The sequence below is a fragment of the Entelurus aequoreus genome, linkage group LG11 (assembly GCF_033978785.1).
Source record: "Entelurus aequoreus isolate RoL-2023_Sb linkage group LG11, RoL_Eaeq_v1.1, whole genome shotgun sequence".
NCBI lineage: Eukaryota > Metazoa > Chordata > Actinopteri > Syngnathiformes > Syngnathidae > Entelurus > Entelurus aequoreus.
Genome location: NC_084741.1, coordinates 3,642,485 through 3,663,597, shown reverse-complemented (window position 1 = coordinate 3,663,597; position 21,113 = coordinate 3,642,485). Strand labels below are relative to the sequence as shown.

The following is a 21,113-nucleotide window of genomic DNA, read 5'->3' as shown; positions in this document are numbered from 1 at the left end:
TGCTTGCATTATCATTAAACACCTTTTAACTTGTTAACAAAAACATATATTTCATAAATAAGTAAATATAAATTATATATATATGAATGAGGTAAATCCCCGCGACTTGATCAATTGAAAAGTAGCACGCCTGCAGAAAAAGTGTGAGCAGCCCTGCTTTAAAGTCATATCCAACAATTGCGACAACGACTTTTTACTGTCAACTGAGTTTCGTTTTTTTATGATTTCTGCTGGTGGTGTGCCTCCGCATTTTTTCAACGCAAAAAATGTGCCTTGGCTCAAAAAAGGTTGAAAACACTGCTATAAAGGATGAATAAAGATGTCAATGACTTTTCTGTTTTGTTTTATTGTTTGGAAACATTCACAAAATCTTTTTGTGTAAATAACTAATTTCACAACGCATTTATCTGCGACTTGTAAAATGTAGTAAGTGCAGTTTATATACTGGTGCGGCTTATAGTCTGGAAAATACGGTACTCACTGGAACCTTCTAAAGGCCAACCACACAATTCAGTGATTCTCATGCATTCATTTATTTGTGGCGGCCCTCCATGAACACATGGAGGGCCGATAATAAGAAGACAAAGCAAGATGCTGCCAACTTAGTTTCTGTATTAATTTAGAGATATGAGCTCCTTATTATTGAAAATGTCTCAAATCTGTGACAAAATACAAATGTACCTTGTTTTTCTTCATCATAAACAACTTTCGACAGTTCTCAAAAGTTACATTTGGAAGTAAAGGAATTACTAGTGAAAGTGTGCTTTTTTTTCAATAAGGGCAGGGCTTTTTGTTCCTAACACAACAAACCAAAAATAGTTAATATGGTAAATATTACCTGCAGCAGGTTAAAAAAAAGTGTAATTCTTGCTATCTCCGGGTTTAAGTTGGATGTCAAAGTTGACCAACTTCTTGATTTATGGCCACAACCTTCTACTATCATCCAGGTGAGAGACATGGTTTATAATCTAGTATGAACTTTCACCAGCAGTTCAGTACATCAAGACTGTAGCTGCATCAGTTAGCACTCTGTAATCACTGCGGCTAAACAGCACTTAGAACAATATTGCTAATTCTTGGTAAATATTCAGTTCACGGAATGTAAATGAAGTATTGTTGGTGGATTTTGAATGTTTTAGAGGGCTTTATAAGCACAATAGTGTATTCCCAATTAGCTGCATTATTGGCCACCTCGTACTTGCTGTATTTTACAACTTAGAATACATTAAAAAAAAAATATTTATCCTTTATTTAACCAGGTAAAATCCCATTGAGATCAAAGATTTCTTTTCCAAGGGAGACCTGGCCAAGAGGGCAGCAGCAAGGTTACATTAAAAACAGTAAACAACACATAAAACATAATTGATTGATTGATTGAGACTAGGGATGTCCGATAATGGCTTTTTGCCGATATGCCGATATTGTCCAACTCTTTAATTACCGATACCGATATCAACCGATATATACAGTCGTGGAATTAACACATTATTATGCCTAATTTGGACAACCAGGTATGGTGAAGATAAGGTACTTTTTAAAAAAATGAATCAAATAAAATAAGATAAATAAATTAAAAACATTTTCTTGAATAAAAAAGAAAGTAAAACAATATAAAAACAGTTACATAGAAACTAGTAATTAATGAAAATTTGTAAAATTAACTGTTAAAGGTTAGTATTATTAGTGGAGCAGCAGCACGCACAATAATGTGTGCTTACGGACTGTATCCCTTGCAGACTGTATTGATATATATTGATATATAATGTAGGAACCAGAATATTAATAACAGAAAGAAACAACCCTTTTGTGTGAATGAGTGTAAATGGGGGAGGGAGGTTTTTTGGGTTGGTGCACTAATTGTAAGTGTATCTTGTGTTTTTTATGTGGATTTAATAAATAAATAAAAAATAAATTAAAAAAAAAACCCGATACTGATAATAAAAAAAATGATACCGATAATTTCCGATATTACATTTTAACGCATTTATCGGCCGATAATATCGGCAGACCGATATTATCGGACATCTCTAATTGAGACTTTTATTAGTAGATTGCACAGTACTGTACATATTCCGTACAATTGACCACTAAATGGTAAGACCCCGATAAGTCGGGCTCCATGTTAATCAATTCATGGTACAAATATATACTATCAGCATAATACAGTCATCACACAAGTTAATCATCAGAGTATATACATTGAATTATTTACATTATTTACAATCCTGGGGGTGGGATGTGGAGGGGGGGGTTAGGTTTGGTTGATATCAGCATACTTCAGTCATCAACAACTATATCCTCTTAGAAATGGACATTGAAACAGTGTAGGTATGACTTGGTAGGATATGTACAGCGAGCGGTGAACATAGTGAGCTCAGAAAGCATAAGAACAAGTATATACATTTGATTATTTACAATCAGGGGAGGTGGGATGTGGTGGGGGGAGGGTGTTAGTCCAGGGTTGTAGCTGCCTGGAGGTGTTGTTTTAGTGCGGTTTTGAAGGAGGATAGAGATGCCCTTTCTTTTACACCTGTTGGGAGTGCATTCCATATTGATGTGGCATAGAAGGAGAAGGAGTTAAGACCTTTGTTAGATCTGGTTTAATATAACACATGTGCATACAGACAAGGTAGACTGCAGTCCTTTCTCAGAAGCTTTAAACTCATTTAATGTAACAAGGGTTTGAAGTTGAAGATTCGAGCGTAGGTTATTCCAAACCTAAATGCTTTCCTGCCCAGTTCAGTTCTTACTTTGAGGATGACAAATTGCAGAACATTCATTGAACGAAAATTGTGACTTCCTTGTTTCTTTGTTAAAAGACAAGACAGATAAGCACATAAAGACGTCCAGTTAACCATTGAGTATAACACACAATGGTGAGTAAGGGGAGTGCAGTTGGTGATGAATCTCAGTGCCCCGTGGTACTCACTATCCAGCTTGTGGAGACAACCAGCAGTAGCATTCATGTACAACACATCTCCATAGTCAATAACAGGTAAAAAGGTTGTTTCCACCCATTTCTGTTTCACAGTAAAAGTAAAGCAAGGCATGTTTCTGTAATAAAATCCCAGTAAAAGTTTCAGTTTTTTACAACATACTGAATGTGCTCCTTAAAACTCAAGGTCATCAATTCAAAATCCTAAATATTTCAAAGAAGACACTAACACAATGTGTTGCCCATTTCTTGTTAAAATGTTCTCACACAGTGCTGGTCTTACCGTTTTTGATGTGGTAAAGAACATACACTTTGTTTTCTCTGCATTTAAAACCAGCCGCTGCGTCCTTACATTTGTCATTTCAAAAACCATAAAAGGAAAAATGACAATACAGTGAGGTCCATAAATATTTGGACATTGACACAATTTTCAGTATTCCAGCTCTGTACAACACCACAATGGATTTGAAATGAAACAATCAAGCTGTGCTTTTAGTGCAGACTTTGAGCTTTATTTTGAGGGTATTTACATCCAAATCAGGTGAACGGTGTAGGAATTAACACATTTTATATGTGCCTTCCACTTTTTAAGGCTATTTAGCTGTTCCATGGCCAAGTGTGTGTTATTCCCTTGTTTTTTTTCATTTATTTAATTTACAAAGAGCAGATAAAAGGCCTAGATGTCATTTCAAGTGTGGTATATTCATTTGGAATGTGGGGAGGTCATCTCTCAATATAAAGTCCAAAGAGCTGTCACTATCAGTGAAGCAAGCCATCATTAGGCTGAAAAATCAAAACAAAGCCATCAGAGAGACAGCAAAAACATGAGGTGTGGCCAAATCAACTGTTTGGTACATTCTTAAAAAGAGAGAACACACTGCTGAGCTCAGCAACACCAACCACGGAAAACAAGTCTGGTGGATGACAGACAAATCCTTTCCCTTGTCAAGAAAAAGCCCTTCACAACAGTTGGCCAGATGAAGAAAACTCTCCAGGATGTAGGTGTATCTGTACCCCAGTCAACAATTAAGAGATGACTTCACCAGAGGAAATACAGAGGTTTCATCACAAGGTGTAAACCATTGGTGAGCCTCAAAAACAGGAAGGCCCGATTAGAGTTTGCCAAGAAACATGTAAAAGAGCCTGTGCAGTTCTGGAACAACATCTTATGGACAGTTGAGACAAAGATCAACTTGTAGCAGAATGATGGAAAGAGAAGAGTATGAAGAAGGGAAGGAACTGCTCAAGATCCAAAGTATAGCACCTCATTGGTGAAGCATGGTGGTGGTAGTGGCATGCATGGCTGCCAGTGGAGCTGGATCTCTTATATTTATTGATGATGTGACAGCTGACAAAAGCAGCAAAATGAATTCTGAAGTTTTTGAGGCAATATTATCTGCTCATATTCAGCCAAATGCTTCAAAACTCATTGGACGGCGCTTCACAATGACCCCGAGCATACTGCGAAAGCAACCAAAGAAGTGGAATGTTCTGCAATGGCCAAGTCAATCACCTGACCTGAATCCGGTTGAGCATGCATTTCCCTTGCTGAAGAAGGGAAAATGCCCAAAGAACAAGCAGGAAGTAAAGACAGCTGCAGCAGAGGCCCGGCAGACCATCACCAGGGACCAAACCCAGCGTCTGGTGATGTCTATGTGTTCCCCACTTCAGGCTGTCATTGCAAAGGATTTGCAACAAAGTATGATTATCGGTCCTGCTCAACACCGACATCTATTTAATAATACCACCTTAACATTTGACAACCAAACAATTACACAAGCCGACTCGGTAAAGAATCTGGGTATTATCTTCCACCCAACTCTCTCGTTTGAGTCACACATTAAGAGTGTTACTAAAACGGCCTTTTTTCATCTCCGTAATATCACTAAAATTCGTTCCATTTTGTCCACAAGCGACGCTGAGATCATTATTCATGCGTTCGTTACGTCTCGTCTCGATTACTGTAACGCAGGGGTCACCAACGCGGTGCCCACGGGCACCAGGTAGCCCGTAAGGACCAGATGAGTAGCCCGCCGGACTGTTCTAAAAATAGCTCAAATAGCAGCACTTACCAGTGAGCTGCCTCTATTTTTTAAATGTTATTTATTTACTAGCAAGCTGGTCTCGCTTTGCCCGACATTTTTAATTCTAAGAGACAAAACTCAAATAGAATTTGAAAATCCAAGAAAATATTTTAAAGACGTCGTCTTCACTTGTTTAAATAAATTCATTATTTTTTTTACTTTGCTTCTTATAACTTTCAGAAAGACAATTTTAGAGAAAAAATACAACCTTAAAAATGATTTTAGGATTTTTAAACACATATACCTTTTTACCTTTTAAATTCCTTCCTCTTCTTTCCTGACAATTTAAATTAATGTTCAAGTACATTTTTATTTTTTTTTATTGTAAAGAATAATAAATACATTTTAATTTAAATCTTCATTTTAGCTTCTGTTTTTTCGACGAAGAATATTTGTGAAATATTTCTTCAAACTTATGATTAAAATTCAAAAAAAATTTGCACCTGGCAAATCTAGAAAATCTGTAGAATCAAATTTAAATCTTATTTCAAAGTCTTTTAAATTTATTTTAAAATTTTTGTTCTGGAAAATCTAGAAGAAATAATGATTTGTCTTTGTTAGAATCAATCAATCAATCAATCATCAATCAATGTTTATTTATATAGCCCTAAATCACAAGTGTCTCAAAGGGCTGAAATATAGCTTGGTCCAATTTGTTATATATTCTAACAAAGTGTAGATTGGATTTTAACCTATTTAAAACATGTCATCAAAATTCTAAAATTAATCTTAATCAGGAAAAATTACTAATGATGTTCCATAAATTATTTTTTTAAGTTTTTCTCTTCTTTTTTTCGGTTGAATTTTGAATTTTAAAGAGTCGAAATTGAAGATAAACTATTAATTGTAATTTTTTTCGTGTTTTCTCCTCTTTTAAACCGTTCAATTAAGTGTAAATATAATTAATTATTAATAATAACATAGAGTTAAAGGTAAATTGAGCAAATTGGCTATTTCTGGCAATTTATTTAAGTGTGTATCAAACTGGTAGCCCTTCGCATTAATCAGTACCCAAGAAGTAGCTCTTGCTTTCAAAAAGGTTGCTGACCCCTGCTTTAACATATTATTTTCGGGCCTCCCTATGTCTAGCATTAAAAGATTACAGTTGGTACAAAATGCGGCTGCTAGACTTTTGACAAGAACAAGAAAGTTTGATCATATTACGCCTATACTGTATATACCTTTATATACATATATACCTATAATGGCTCACCTGGACTGACTTCCTGTGCACTTAAGATGCGACTTTAAGGTTTTACTACTTACGTATAAAATACTACACGGTCTAGCTCCAGCCTATCTTGCTGACTGTATTGTACCATATGTCCCGGCAAGAAATCTGCGTTCAAAGAACTCCGGCTTATTAGTGATTCCCAGAGCCCAAAAAAAGTCTGCGGGCTATAGAGCGTTTTCTATTCGGGCTCCAGTACTATGGAATGCCCTCCCGGTAAAAGTTAGAGATGCTACCTCAGTAGAAGCATTTAAGTCCCATCTTAAAACTCATTTGTATACTTTAGCCTTTAAATAGACCCCCCTTTTTTAGACCAGTTGATCTGCCGTTTTCTTTTCTCCTTTGCCCCCTCGCCGGGTTATTCCGGTTCCGGTGATCATGGATGAGATGCTGGCTGTCCAGAGTTGGGACCCGGGGTGGACCGCTTGCCTGTGCATCGGTTGGGGACGTCTCTGCGCTACTGACCTGTCTCCGCTCGAGATGGTCTCCTGCTGGCCCCACTATGGACTGGACTCTCACTGTTATGTGGATCCACTAGGGACTGTACTTAGAGGGGGGGTTACCCACATATGCGGTCCCCTCCAAGGTTTCTCATAGTCATTCACACCGACGTCCCTTGTGTGGGCTCTGTGCCGAGGATGTCGTTGTGGCTTGTGCAGCCCTTTGAGACTTTTGTGATTTAGGGCTATATAAATAAACATTGATTGATTGATTGATTGATTGATTAAAAAGTGACAATTTGATTTATGATTGTTAGTTTGTCCAATTACTTTTGGTCCCTTAAAAAGTGGAAGGCACATATGAAATGTGTTAATTCCTACACCGTTCCCCTGATTTGGATGTAAATACCCTCAAATTAAAGCTCAAAGTCTGCACTAAAAGCACAGCTTGATCGTTTCATTTCCAATCCATTGTGGTGTTGTACAGAGCTGGAATACTGAAAATTGTGTCAATGTCCAAATATTTATGGACCTAACTGTATGTTGTTGTCTAATATGCAGCTAGATTTTTTTGTTTCCCGAGGTATGGCTGCTGTCCTTCCGTCAAAGTGAGTTTGCACCACGTCAGCAGGATTCTTTGTCACAAATATCATGAATAAAAATAACAGTTTCAGTCAGATGTTTACATCGCATGATCATAACCTAGTTTAGTTTACTTGGAGCACCTGAAAGCCTTGAAGTACGTCTCAAGTGTGGTCGGAAATCTTTATCTAGGGTGAAAAACTCAAGAGGGCAGGATATAATGCTTCAAATATATTGTAAAGTTAGGGTAAAAATTGCCAACAAGCAGCCAGTGTTACTGTGCCACGCCTACTTCATCTTGTTTGTACCATTGGAAATAAAACTACTAAAAGAAGTGACAAAAAAGTAAATGATTAGTTCTAAACTGCCTTTAAAAATAGCTTTGTAATGCAACAAATTGACTTTTGGCCTCAGAGGTTCCAGTGTCCTAAAGTTGTAGAAGACTGCTTAATACCTGCTCTTGGATCTCAAGCTCCCAACCAGATGAAGACCAAGGAGCGGCATTCTCCGCGCAGTTTCGACGACGACGGCCACCGCAGACGCTCCCGGAGCCGCAGCTACGACCGCCGCTGGTCCCGCAGCCCCTCCTACGAACGCCGACCTCGGCGCAGGTCCGATAGCCCCAGAGAGTACGAAGTCGACCTTTTGAACACGCTCTTTTTGAGTTGTTCAGTCACCCCTGATGGTTGTCTTCCTGCTCCTGCTCCAGGTCACGCTCCTACAGCCGACACGGGCGCAGCAGAAGCCGTGAAAATGACATGTAAGTGGAAAATAAAATAAAACACCGGTGTATCATTTTAGCCAGAAGGCTGAAGAAAGTCGTGTCAGGACCGGAGACAATATTTACATCCGTTTTTTTTTGGTCAACTAGTTTGAGCAAAGCATTAATGCAAGTGAGTGTAGAGTTGGAGCAGAAAATGCCATTTTCCAATCGTTGAAATAGATAATAAAGAGCTTTCATAGAGTCCTGGAAGAAGTGGCTCATAAAGTCAGGAAAAAACGAAAGTGCTTTCGAAGGAAATGGCTCTTAAAGATATCACTTTGTGGAATACAATTGGCTCGTGTCTGCAGTGATCGCTTTGTAAAATGTTTGTTTGAACGTTAGATTTTTTTGAAAAACTTTCTGTGATGCGATCGAGTTTATTCCATACTTGCCAACCTTGAGACCTCCAATATCGGGAGGTGGGCTTGGTCAGCGCAGTCAACTCGAGTATTTCATATATATATATATATATATATGTATATGTATGAAATACTTGACTTTCAGTGAATTCTAGCTATATATATATTTTATTTTATTTATTTTTTTTATTTACATAGAAGAAAAAAAATACTTGAATTTCAGTGTTCCAGTGGCTATCCATTAGATGGCAGTATTGTCCTGTTTAACTTCTCCGTTCATGATGAGTATATCACTTCGGCCGCCATGTCTGTAATTTCCTCGTTCTTCTGCTTCGTCTCCTTGTTGTGTGCGCAGTTGTGCACTCTCTAAAAGCCCTAGATGTTATGACGTCTTTGGGCAGGCAAGCTGTTTATTTTGTGGGAAAGCGGACGTGAGGACAGGCTGTCCCCACTCAGTCTCAGGTCCGCATTGAGCTGGAGGGGGCGTGGCCTCCAGCTCCGGCTGAATACCGGGAGTTTGTCGGGAGAAAATCTCTGCCGGGAGGTTGTCGGGAGAGGCGCTGAATACCGGGATCCTCCCGCTAAAAACGGGAGGGTTGGCAATTATGGTTTATTCTCGACGACAAAATTAGTGTTTTAGAGCAGAACTAAACGTAAAGAAAAGACAAGAAATCGCATTAGTTTGTGTTCTTTTGTGGTTGCTATGCCTAAACATAACTACGAAGACCTGCTTGTGCAGATAAACTAACGTCGTGTTAAGTCCTAGTAATGAATCAGAATAGTTTTTATTGCCATTGTTTGAGAATGGGTTCACAAACTAGGAATTTTACTTGGTGCAATCGTGCAACATAGAACACATAACACAGAATAGAATAACATGAGCTGTAACTGAAAATGTAATGTGAGCAAATGTGCTGGGTCAAAAGTATACATACAGCAATGTTAATATTTGCTTACATGTCCCTTGGCAAGTTGACCTGCAATAAGGCGCTTTTGGTAGCCATCCACAAGCTTCTGCTGGAATTTTTGACCACAAAATTTCTGCAGTTCAGCTAAATGTGTTGCTTTTCTGACATGGACTTGTTTCTTCAGCATTGTCCACACGTTTAAGTCAGGACTTTGGGAAAGCCATTCTAAGAATTTAATTATAGCCGGATTTAGCCATTCCTTTACCACTTTTGACGTGTGTTTGGGGTCATTGTCCTGTTGGAACACCCAACTGTGCCCAAGACCCAACCTCCGGGCTGATGATTTTAGCTTGTCCTGAACAATTTGGAGCTAATCCTCCTTTTTCATTGTCCCATTTAAAGCAGCAGTTCCATTGGCAGCAAAACAGGCCCAGAGCATAATACTACCACCACCATGCTTAACGGTAGGCATGGTGTTCCTGGGATTAAAGGCCTCACCTTTTCTCCTCCAAACATATTGCTGGGTATTGTGGCCAAACAGCTCCATTTTTGTTTCATCTGACATCACATGGACAAAGATAAGACCTTCTGGAGGAAGTTCTGTGGTCAGATGAAACAACAGGAGAAAAGGTGAGGCCTTTAATCCCAGGAACACCAAGCCTACCATCAAGCATGGTGGTGGTAGTATTATGCTCTGGGCCTGTTTGGCTGCCAATGGAACTGCTGCTTTTAAATGGGACAATGAAAAAGGAGGATTACCTCCAAATTCTTCAGGACAACCTTTTTGATCGCGACTGCATATATTCCTCTCGCACTGAAAGAGCGCACACTTGCTGTGGCGCGATGATGTCATGTTATCCATGGGAAAATGCATTTTTAGACTATATGATTTGCCTGAGCGGCTAGGAGACCCAGAGAGTAACAAGCAGTAAAAAATTGATTAAAAAGGACGAATTTAAAATAATAATAATCAAAATTTTAAAAAAAAAAAAAAATATATATATATATATATATATATATATATATATATATATATTAACCCGTGGGACTTCCCACGGGCCAGATTTTGGATGTGGGCGGGCCATATCCAGCCTGCAGTTTGGGGACCACTTCTCTAGTCTAAATAGATGTGCACGGCAGTACCTGCAGTGAGCACATTTGTCCAAAAGATGGTGCCACAGCACATAAATAACACATCTATTTAGTGTGTTTATTTTCTATTCAACTGGCGGCCCACATCTCACCCACACAGTCTTGATGAAACCATTCACACTAGAGTTGATGATGTGTGCAGTACTCCCAACACCCCGCAGGGGGCGGCAGTGAGGCATATGTGTCACAGTGAAGCAGCAGTAGGGTGAATAGAAGAAGACCACTCAATCAACCCTGGGGGAAATAAATTAAATACATTGCAAAAATATGACTTTTAACAAGGATTGGACAACAAAGTATGAATGTTGTACACCGAGTTAGTGTTTTAAACGACGGACACTTTGATCTTTGTAACTATAGAAATCCCAGCGTGTAAACTTCATCACCAAACATTTGTAAGTAGTCAAATAATTGTACATTAACCATGAATGTCACGTGTTTGTCTCATATATTAATCAGTTGTAGACAAAAGCCCAAGCATGTGTGCTCCTGCTGCGTGTTTGGAGGAAGTATGAAGGCAAAGTTGTTTTATAAACATCTCATGGTTCCATGTCACATTTCCGGGACTTACCCAATGAAGACAAAAAAATGTTTTCAAAGACAAAAAAGGATTTAAGGTAAAAGTTGATTTTCATGACAAAAAATTATTTTTAAGGTAAAAGTTGATTTTCATGACAAAAAATGGTTTTCAAGACACATTATTTTTTAGGTAAAAGTTGATTTTCATGACAAAAAATTATTTTTAAGGTAAAAGTTGATTTTCAAGACAAAAAATTATTTTCAAGGTAAAAGTTGATTTTCATGACCAAAAAATGTTTAAGGTAAAAGTTGATTTTCAAGGTAAAAGTTGATTTTCATGACAAAAAATGGTTTAAGACAAAAATTATTTTTATGGTAAAAGTTGATTTTCAAGACAAAAAATGATTTTGAAGGTAAAAGTTGATTTTCATGACAAAAAATGATTTTTTAAGGTAAAACTTCATTTTCATGACAAAAAATGGTTTTCAAGACAAAAAATGATTTTCAAGGTAAAAGCTGATTTTTATGACAAAAAAATATTTAAGGTAAAAGTTGATTTTCAAGGTAAAAGTTGATTTTCATGACAAAAAATGGTTTAAGACAAAAATTATTTTTATGGTAAAAGTTGATTTTCAAGACAAAAAATTATTTTTAAGGTGAAAGTTGATTTTCAAGACAAAAAATTATTTTCAAGGTAAAAGTTGATTTTCATGACAAAAAATGGTTTAAGAAAAAAATTATTTTTAAGGTAAAAGTTGATTTTCATGACAAAAAAATGTTTAAGGTAAAAGTTGATTTTCAAGACAAAAAATTATTTTTAAGGTAAAAGTTGATTTTCATGACAAAAAATGGCTTTCAAGACAATTATTTTTAATGTAAAAGTTGATTTTCATGACAAAAAATGATTTTTAAGTTAAAAGTTGATTTTCAAGACAAAAAATGTTTCAAGGTAAAAGTTGATTTTCATGACAAAAAATGGGTTCAGACAAAAATTATGTTTAAGGTAAAAGTTGATTTTCAAGACAAAAAATTATTTTCAAGGTAAAAGTTGATTTTTAAAGACCAAAAAATGACTTTCAAGGTAAAAGTTGATTTTCATGACAAAAAATAATTTTCAAGGTAAAAGTTGATTTTCAAGACAAAAAATAATTTTCAAGGTAAAAGTTGATTTTCATGACAAAAAATGGTTTAAGAAAAAAAATATTTTTAAGGTAAAAGTTGATTTTCATGACAAAAAATGGCTTTCAAGACAATTATTTTTAATGTAAAAGTTGATTTTCATGACAAAAAATGATTTTTAAGTTAAAAGTTGATTTTCAAGACAAAAAATGTTTCAAGGTAAAAGTTGATTTTCATGACAAAAAATGGGTTCAGACAAAAATTATGTTTAAGGTAAAAGTTGATTTTCAAGACAAAAAATAATTTTCAAGGTAAAAGTTGATTTTTAAAGACCAAAAAATGACTTTCAAGGTAAAAGTTGATTTTCATGACAAAAAATAATTTTCAAGGTAAAAGTTGATTTTCAGGACAAAAAATAATTGTCAAGGTAAAAGTTGATTTTCATGACAAAAAATGATTTTTAAGTTAAAAGTTGATTTTCAAGACAAAAAATTTTTCAAGGTAAAAGTTTATTTTCATGACAAAAAATGGGTTCAGACAAAAATTGTTTAAGGTAAAAGTTGATTTTCAAGACAAAAAATTATTTTCAAGGTAAAAGTTGATTTTCATGACAAAAAATAATTGTCAAGGTAAAAGTTGATTTTCATGACAAAAAATGATTTTCAAGGTAAAAGTTGATTTTCAAGACAAAAAATTATTTTCAAGGTAAAAGTTGATTTTCATGACAAAAAATGGTTTAAGACAAAAATTATGTTTAAGGTAAAAGTTGATTTTTAAAGACCAAAAAATGACTTTCAAGGTAGAAGTTGATTTTCAAGGCGCTAAACATACTCAGTCAGTCCATGAAGACGTTTTAGTGAATTTATTGAGGAATTTGTGAAACTGTTCCTCTTCCACAGTACTTTTAGCTTATATAAACAATTCCTATGTTATAAAGATCAGTCCATCAAATTATTGATTGTGGAAATACATGTCACCGGCGTGGCGAAGTTGGTAGAGTGGCCGTGCCAGCAATCGGAGGGTTGCTGGTTACTGGGGTTCAATCCCCACCTTCTACCATCCTAGTCACGTCCGTTGTGTCCTTGGGCAAGACACTTCACCCTTGCTCCTGATGGCTGCTCCCGCCATCAATGTGTGAATGTGTGTGTGAATGTGGAAATAGTGTCAAAGCGCTTTGAGTACCTTGAAGGTAGAAAAGCGCTATTCAAGTATAACCCATTTATCATTTAAATAGGAATGACATTCAAAAAGTATGCAATGTTGTACTTTTGTGTTTGTAACGAGCTCATTGATGACATTCTCTTCTAGAACTACTTTCTAGGTACCCCTTTGGCTAAATACATAGAACAGGTGTATCATTGGGTAAAGTTGGTATTGCATTAAATCACCCCTTTTTTAAAAGGTTAAAACCAAAGGCAATTTAAATTAATTGATGTTAAAATGTCATCTTACATTTTTGTCAAATTATAATTGGGATACAAAATGTAATCAAATTATGTTAGATGTTAAGTTTGGTAAATTAGCGTAAGTGTGGCTAGAACAATGTTCAGAAATGTAACAAGTATATTAATATTGAAAATACAACCAGAAATGTCACGTATTGAAATGGTTGTAGTAGAAGTTGTAAGCCCTCCTTTGTCATCAGGCACAAGAGCGCCGCACACAACCGCCACAGGACCCAGCATGAAGGGACTGGCAGGAACCGCTCAGGGTCCCGCTCGCCCTCCAGGTCCAAAGGCAAGAGTAAAAGGAGCCGGTCCAGGAGTCCCGCAGAAGAGTTCCACCAGAACCCCGGTGCCCACAAGCGTTCATCAGGACGATCTCCGTCACGGTCTTTGTCCAGGTCTGTGTCCCGCTCACGGTCCAGGTCCTGGGCCGAATGCAAGGCGGGAGGTCGGTGAGCTGCTCCAACCTCTTAAGTTCTAGTCTCCGTTAATACTTTGATTCATGCTACTAGATAGTAGACTTTTCTGTGTCGTATCCTGAAGGGAATTCTGTTCAGTACTCAATAAAAAGGACATGCATACAATTTCTGAGGAATTTAAATAAATCACAAAGCACAACAAAGTTTAGGGGGAGGGAAAGGGATTTTATTTTTTCTTTGAAAAATTTTGTTTAAATCTGATTTCATTATATTCAGCGTTTATAAACCAATTGTTACAAATCTTCATTGAGGGCATTTTCTTTCACATAGATGACTTTGTCAGAGGGGATTCAAATTAATAGCCAATTGTATCTAATTTAGCACAGGAGACTTTGCAATGCACCACTTTGCACTGAATCAACAAATAAGTAGAACAATGGAGAACAGCTGGCGGAAGAACAGCAGAAACATGATTTAAAAATGCTTAACTTTGGAGGGGTCTTCAATAAAATGTTCATCCAGAAATCAAAGTGGTGCATTACGGTCTCAGAAGCGAATTGGGTCCATGTTAGTTCATGTTTGCATCCTACACTGCTTACGTACAAAATATAAAATGTGCAACATCTCCAGAAAGACTTCAGTGCAGGTTACTGGCAATTACTTTTCCTTTTTTCTTAACAAAAATATTCTTCAGCATTGAAGTCGACACGTCCCGAGCATGTCTCATACATTCAGTGTTATTACTAAAAATACTTTTTGTCAACAAGCCTCAAGGCGGGCCTGCAAATGTACACAATATGCTACAAGAACTTTACATGTCACTTATTTACATGGCTCCTGAAATACGTGATTTAAATGCTGCTTTGTCATCTTTAATCTGGCTAGAAACATTCGAAAACGGGGAAAGCAAATAAACTGGCTCGTCCGATTTAAAAACCATGTAAAAAAAAATTAAAGATAGTCGATTACGCATCTGTTGATTCAACAGTACGGTGCCTGTAACGTATGAACATGACGCACAGTACGGTGCCTGTAACGTATGAACATGACGCACAGTACGGTGCCTGTAACGTATGAACATGACGCACAGTACGGTGCCTGTAACGTATGAACATGACGCACAGTACGGTGCCTGTAACGTATGAACATGACGCACAGTACGGTGCCTGTAACGTATGAACATGACGCACAGTACGGTGCCTGTAACGTATGAACATGACGCACAGTACGGTGCCTGTAACGTATGAACATGACGCACAGTACGGTGCCTGTGACGTATGAACATGACGCACAGTACGGTGCCTGTAACGTATGAACATGACGCACAGTACGGTGCCTGTAACGTATGAACATGACGCACAGTATGATGCCTGTAACGTATGAACATGACGCACAGTATGGTGCCTGTAACGTATGAACATGACGCACAGTATGGTGCCTGTAACGTATGAACATGACGCACAGTATGATGCCTGTAACGTATGAACATGACGCACAGTATGGTGCCTGTAACGTATGAACATGACGCACAGTACGGTGCCTGTGACGTATGAACATGACGCACAGTATGGTGCCTGTAACGTATGAACATGAAGTGACCGCAGTGCAAAACGGGCTAACTGGCGAGTGACACGTCTCCCAACTTCATGGTGACTTCTTGTAAACCACGACGCTTGTTTCACATCTTCCGTCACACACAAACACAGACAGCTTCTTCGAGTGTCTTTGTCCAAGCAAGGCGGGTGCAGCCCACAAGGACGGCGGCCTGAGACGTGGGGGCCCAGATGGGGGCCACAAGTCTGAAGCCTGGTCCTCTTCCGCGTGTCAAAAGCTGCACAGGCCTGGCTTGGAGAAAGACTGGAGGTGCTACAAGAAGCTGTCCTAGCATTACTTTGGTTCCACACACCCAGCAAACACAAGAGTTGTGGGCCCCAGACCAGCTTGGCCCCTATAGTGCATGTGCGCACAGCGCAGTCAAAACAACAACAAAAGGTACAGGAGCCAACAGGTGTGCCATGATGTCCGCCCATTCTTTCCCTGCGGAATTGAGCGTCGCAATTTAGTTCATAACAAGAACATGAGGCTCTTATTTTGAAAAATGGTAGGGGAAGTTGACTACGTGTTTAAACACCTGTAGTCTTGCAGGCAACCCACGGAGAAGGAAACAAAAGTGTCCACATGACTATCAGTGATAGAAGGGAACTACACGTTAAAAATAAGTGCACCCAATCTGCTTCGAGTAGCCAAAATAAAAAGAACAAAACAGCAGCTAAAGTGTGGGGGAGTGGTCTGAGGGCAGCACCCACCAGCAAGGCAGCAGAGCTGTAAAGTCAAGATCAAAATGAGCCTCACTTATCACAGCACAGAAGTGTTCCTGGTGGGGGGGTGCCCTCAGAGGTAGCCCCGCCCCCATCAGGCCTGCACCTTTAAAAGGCTTTTGAGCTGGAAGGCCATCATCTCCCGGTGGTCACACCCCCTGATGGGGAAGGACACCCAGTGACTGGGGGGCTTGGGCAACACGCTGGGCGAGGGCGGCTCGCTGAACTTGGGCCCGGCGTAGCTGGGACTGCCCTGGGCGATCAGGAGCGTGTTCAGGTGGGACACGGCCCCCTCCCAGTTCTGCTCGTACACGGCAAATCGGACGGCCGCGCCCTTGTCGGCCTCTGGGGACCTGTGGTAGACGGCGCCCTTGCGGTGGAGGACGCCGGCACCCCCTGTGGCGGACGCAGCCACGACGGCGCCGCTTGGGCTTCTCGGCTTGGCCCGGCCCAACTGATGGTTCTTCTTCTTGGGGCGTTCGTGGTGAGGGCCTGGAATGTTGATTCTCTCTCCGCCTCCACCACCCATGATGCTGCCAAACTGAGTGTCACCTGGGGAACACAACATGACATCACTAATTATCAATCAATCAATCAATGCCATGAAAAGTACAAAATGTAAAACACGATCACATCTGAATAATGATTATTTACAACCATTCAAAATATTAAACATCCATTTTTCAAAAGACTTAAGTAGGGGTGTAACAGTACACAAAAATTTTGGTCCGGTACGTACCTCGGTTTAGAGGTCACGGTTCGGTTCATTTTCGGTACAGTAAGAAAACAAAATATACATTTTTTGGTTATTTATTTACCAAATTTGTAAACAATGGCTTTATCCTTTAAACATTGGGAACACTATAATAATTCTGCCCACGTTAATCAACATTAAACTGCCTCAACTTGTTGCTCAGATTGAATAAAATGACAAAAATGTTCAAGTCAACTCATCATGCTTAATTTATGACAGCATTTGGGAAGCCTCTAGTGGATTTTTATTATGTGAATGTTTTTTTTATTATCAACATGTGATAGCAGGGACCCTGCCATTCAAAACTAGGCTGCTGCATTACTAATGATTCATGTAACTATAGCTGAAAAAAATGGTACAATAGCAATAGGAGAGACTATTCATCCCTGAACACCATGGAGTGCATGTAGGCTTTATGATGCACTTACATTATTATATCAACTATCAGAGACAGAAACTCTTCATTTAACATAATGTCCTTTTTTGCTGCTTCAACACAGAAAAAGGTCAAGTGAAATAACAGACAGGGCTTTGCTGTCCGTAACACACACACACATCAAAATGAGCTCACGTTACGCTAAAAGCGAATTAACCTTCACCTCAAGCCAGGACTGCGAGCGAGCTGAGCTGCCTTTTACATTTCTAGAAGGTCAACGCTAGTAGTTGACTGGGAGGTGGTTATCATCATTTGGGGAGAGTCCGCTGCTGGGTGCTGTGTAGACTACTTACAAAGACAGAGGCAGTTCATGTGGAAACTCGTACCGAAACGGTTCAATACAAAGACACATACCGTTACACCCCTACTTTTAGGCCATCTTTATGCTTACTCAGCGGAAAATGTTTTTATCCTTTAAATACCAGGATTCACCTCATTGTTTACATCTAAAAATCATGTCGAAGATGCAGAGCCAGCATCATGTTGGACCAACTTGACAAAACCCCTGGCAAAATAAGCATGTATCGGACACTTGGATCTCCCTAGAGTTTGCTCACTGAGAGCTGGTGGGCAGCTTAGGACAGAGTCTAGGTCTGTTCCTGTCTGGCTGCCCCCAGCAGTCGATGGTGTGGAGCACCGCAGAGGCCACCATATTTTCTGTGCATAACATGTACTATTTATTGCCCACTTCCTGCTTTGTTTTGCTTTAGTAGCTGTATGCAAAAAAAAAAGCGCCCCTGACGGGGAAACTGGTTGCATCAACTTGGTGCTCCTTTGATTTATTGAATGTCTTTTTCCTTCTTTAAATGTTTCTTTTATACAATAATGGCACAGTACTTTTCTCTCATAATTGTTGCCTTAACAAAGATAGCACAGTATTTACCAGTCAGATCCCTTTGGTGTTCAACTTACTTGGCTAATAAATCTGTGATTTTAAAATGTCATCATTGAGTGACTAATGCCATGGCTCGGTCAGGTGTTTACATAAAATAATATGGCATAAAGAAGATCAGAATCAATAGTTTTATCGCCATTGTTTGAGAACGGGTTCACAAACTAGGAATTTTTCTTGGTGCAAACGTGCAACATAAAACACATATAACACATATTTGGTAATAAAAAGAGCTGTAACTGAGCTATCAGATAGACTTATACTTATATAAGATACTTGTAAACATACAGACATTAACTTTAAAAAAAAAAGCCTATTTTCTCCAATTAAATACATAAACTTGTGTAGAAAAACGTATATTGTCCAATTAAACAAATATATAAACTTGTGTAGAAAACAGCCAATTTTGTCCAATTATATATATAAACTTGTGTAGAAATAAGCCTATTTTGTCCAAATAAACAAATAAACTTGTGTAGAAATAAGCCTATTTTGTCCAATTAAACTTGTGTAGAAAAAAGCCTATTTTGTCCAATTAAACAAACCCATAAACCTGTGCATTAAATTAACTTTGTTGTGCCGAAATTATTACCTCGACTTTCCGGTGGGAATATAAAATGGTAGCAGAAACACCAGTAAACATACTGACATTAACTTTAGAAAAAAGCCTATTTTGTCCAATTAAACAAATATATAAACTTGTGTAGGAAAAAGCCTATTTTGTCCAATTAAATATATAAACTTGTGTAGAAAAAAAGCCTGTTTTGTCCAATTAAACAAATATATAAACATGTCAAGAAAAAAGCCTATTTTGTCCAATTAAACAAATATATAAACTTGTGCAGAAGAAAGCCTATTTTGTCCAATTAAATATATAAACTTGTGTAGAAGAAAGCCTATTTTGTCCAATTAAACAAATATATAAACTTGTGTAGGAAAAAAGCCTATTTTGTCCAATTAAACAAATATATAAACTTGTGTAGAATAATCCTATTTTGTCCAATTAAACAAATATATAAACCTGTGTAAAAAAGCCTATTTTGTCCAATTAAACAAATATATAAACTTGTGTAGAATAATCCTATTTTGTCCAATTAAACAAATATATAAACTTGTGTAGAAAAAAGCCTATTTTGTCCAATTAAACAAACACATAAACTTGTGTATTAAATTAACTTTGTTGTGCCGAAATTATTACCTTGACTTTCTGGTGGGAATATAAAATGGTAGCAGAAACACCGGTACACATACTGACATTAACTTAAGAAAAAAGCCTATTTTGTCCAATTAAATATATAAACTTGTGAAAAAAAAAGCCTATTTTGTCCAATTAAACAAATATATAAACTTGTGTAGGAAAAAAAGTCTATTTTGTCCAATTAAACAAATATATAAACTTGTGTAGAAAAAAGCCTATTTTGTCCAATTAAACAAATATATAAACTTGTGTAGAAAAAAGCCTATTTTGTCCAATTAAACAAATATATAAACTTGTGTAGAAAAAAGCCTATTTTGTCCAATTAAACAAATATAATAAACTTGTGTAGAAAAAAGCATATTTTGTCCAATTAAACAAATACATGAACTTGTGTATTAAATGAACTTTGTTGTGCCGAAATCATTACCTTGACCTTCCGGTGGGAATATAAAAATGGTAGCAGAAACAATGGTGTGCAACACAATACACGGTTATTGTACAATAAAAATGAATAATCAGTGTTTTTATATCCAACAGTATTCTGTACTAGTAAGCAAAAAACAAAAAACGTAAGGTTGGTATTAAATTACGTCGTAGAAGACAAAAACAAATACGTCATTGAAGGTGCAGCTGCCACGCATGCGCAGACTGCTGCAGACGCAGGCTACGTGTAGAATGGCAGCAAAGCGCCGCCCTTCCCCCCCCCAACTGAGCTCAAGTACACCGCGGCGACGAAAACAACCTCGACCCACCTCTTTGTTGCCACGAACGGGAAAAGAAAGCCCCTCTTCGTCGTCGTCTTCAGTCTTTCGCCTCCAAGCGGCCTCCGGCTGTTGGGTCGTCTCCTGCGGGCTTCGGGCTGCTTTTGTCCCGTCGCGGTGCTTCGTCTGGTTGTTGTGTGCCAATGGGCGTCGTTTGGTCGTAGAGCCGAGCTGAACATGAATTCACCCCGGCGCACGTAGTCAGCGAAGTCGGGCACCTAAAATAAGACTTTATTAACAATAATAATAACAATAACACCGTCATTAAAAATGGAGCCACTTCCGTGTTCAGCGAGATGACGCAGTTTCCCTTCAGTGTGCTTAAAGTACCTTCCAGTGTCACAGGACAAAAGTAGCTTTACGTAATAATGTGTAATTAATTACCGAACAAGAACTATACTCCAATATGTAAATGTAGCGACTCGGTTGTGGCGCCATGTTTGACGGCACATTAACAAAAGAAAAGAAGCGTTCCGTCAATGGCGAATGTGTAATTCTCTTACCGACTTCTTCAGGCTTGGTTGGTCAAAGCCTTTCGTCTGGGTTACTGTGGACTCAGAATCCCTTCTGTTGGCGTCGAAAGGGAAGCGCAGTGATGTTTTTTATTTCAACACACTCCTTTAAAAAGACAACAAAGAAGCCGTGGCCTCCTTCTTCTCTCTTCGCCGACTGCAGTCCGAGTAGCAACAAAATGTCCTCCCGGCCGCGTCTATGTAGCAGCTGGCGGCGGCGCCTCCGACCAATCACGTCGCGAGCCAGGCGCGCTCTGACCAATCAGGGGGCGAGCCTGCCAGTTGC

At 38.3% G+C, this 21,113-nt stretch overlaps 2 protein-coding genes across 2 annotated transcripts in view; one reads left to right on the top strand and one right to left on the bottom strand.

Moving 5' to 3' along the window:
- The window catches only part of srsf10a (serine and arginine rich splicing factor 10a), a 21,787-nt gene extending 7,232 nt beyond the window's left edge, over nucleotides 1-14,555 (top strand). The window contains exons 4-6 of the mRNA XM_062062297.1: nucleotides 7,745-7,901; nucleotides 7,982-8,032; nucleotides 13,738-14,555. Coding sequence (XP_061918281.1) covers nucleotides 7,745-7,901; nucleotides 7,982-8,032; nucleotides 13,738-13,993 — 464 coding nt within the window. The 3' untranslated portion in view covers nucleotides 13,994-14,555. The remainder of the gene's footprint in view (nucleotides 1-7,744; nucleotides 7,902-7,981; nucleotides 8,033-13,737) is intronic.
- pnrc2 (proline-rich nuclear receptor coactivator 2) lies at nucleotides 14,161-21,113 on the bottom strand. Its single transcript, XM_062062296.1, has 3 exons — nucleotides 20,819-21,113; nucleotides 20,307-20,533; nucleotides 14,161-16,826 (listed from the first exon to the last, which is right to left on the bottom strand). Exon 3 carries the CDS (start codon nucleotides 16,801-16,803, stop codon nucleotides 16,369-16,371), a length of 435 nt encoding a protein of 144 aa, XP_061918280.1. The 5' UTR covers nucleotides 16,804-16,826; nucleotides 20,307-20,533; nucleotides 20,819-21,113; the 3' UTR covers nucleotides 14,161-16,368.

What these genes read in the sequence shown, in the direction of transcription:
- pnrc2 (XM_062062296.1), bottom strand. Translation starts at nt 16,803, where the DNA reads ATGGGTGGTGGAGGCGGAGAGAGAATCAACATTCCAGGCCCTCACCAC.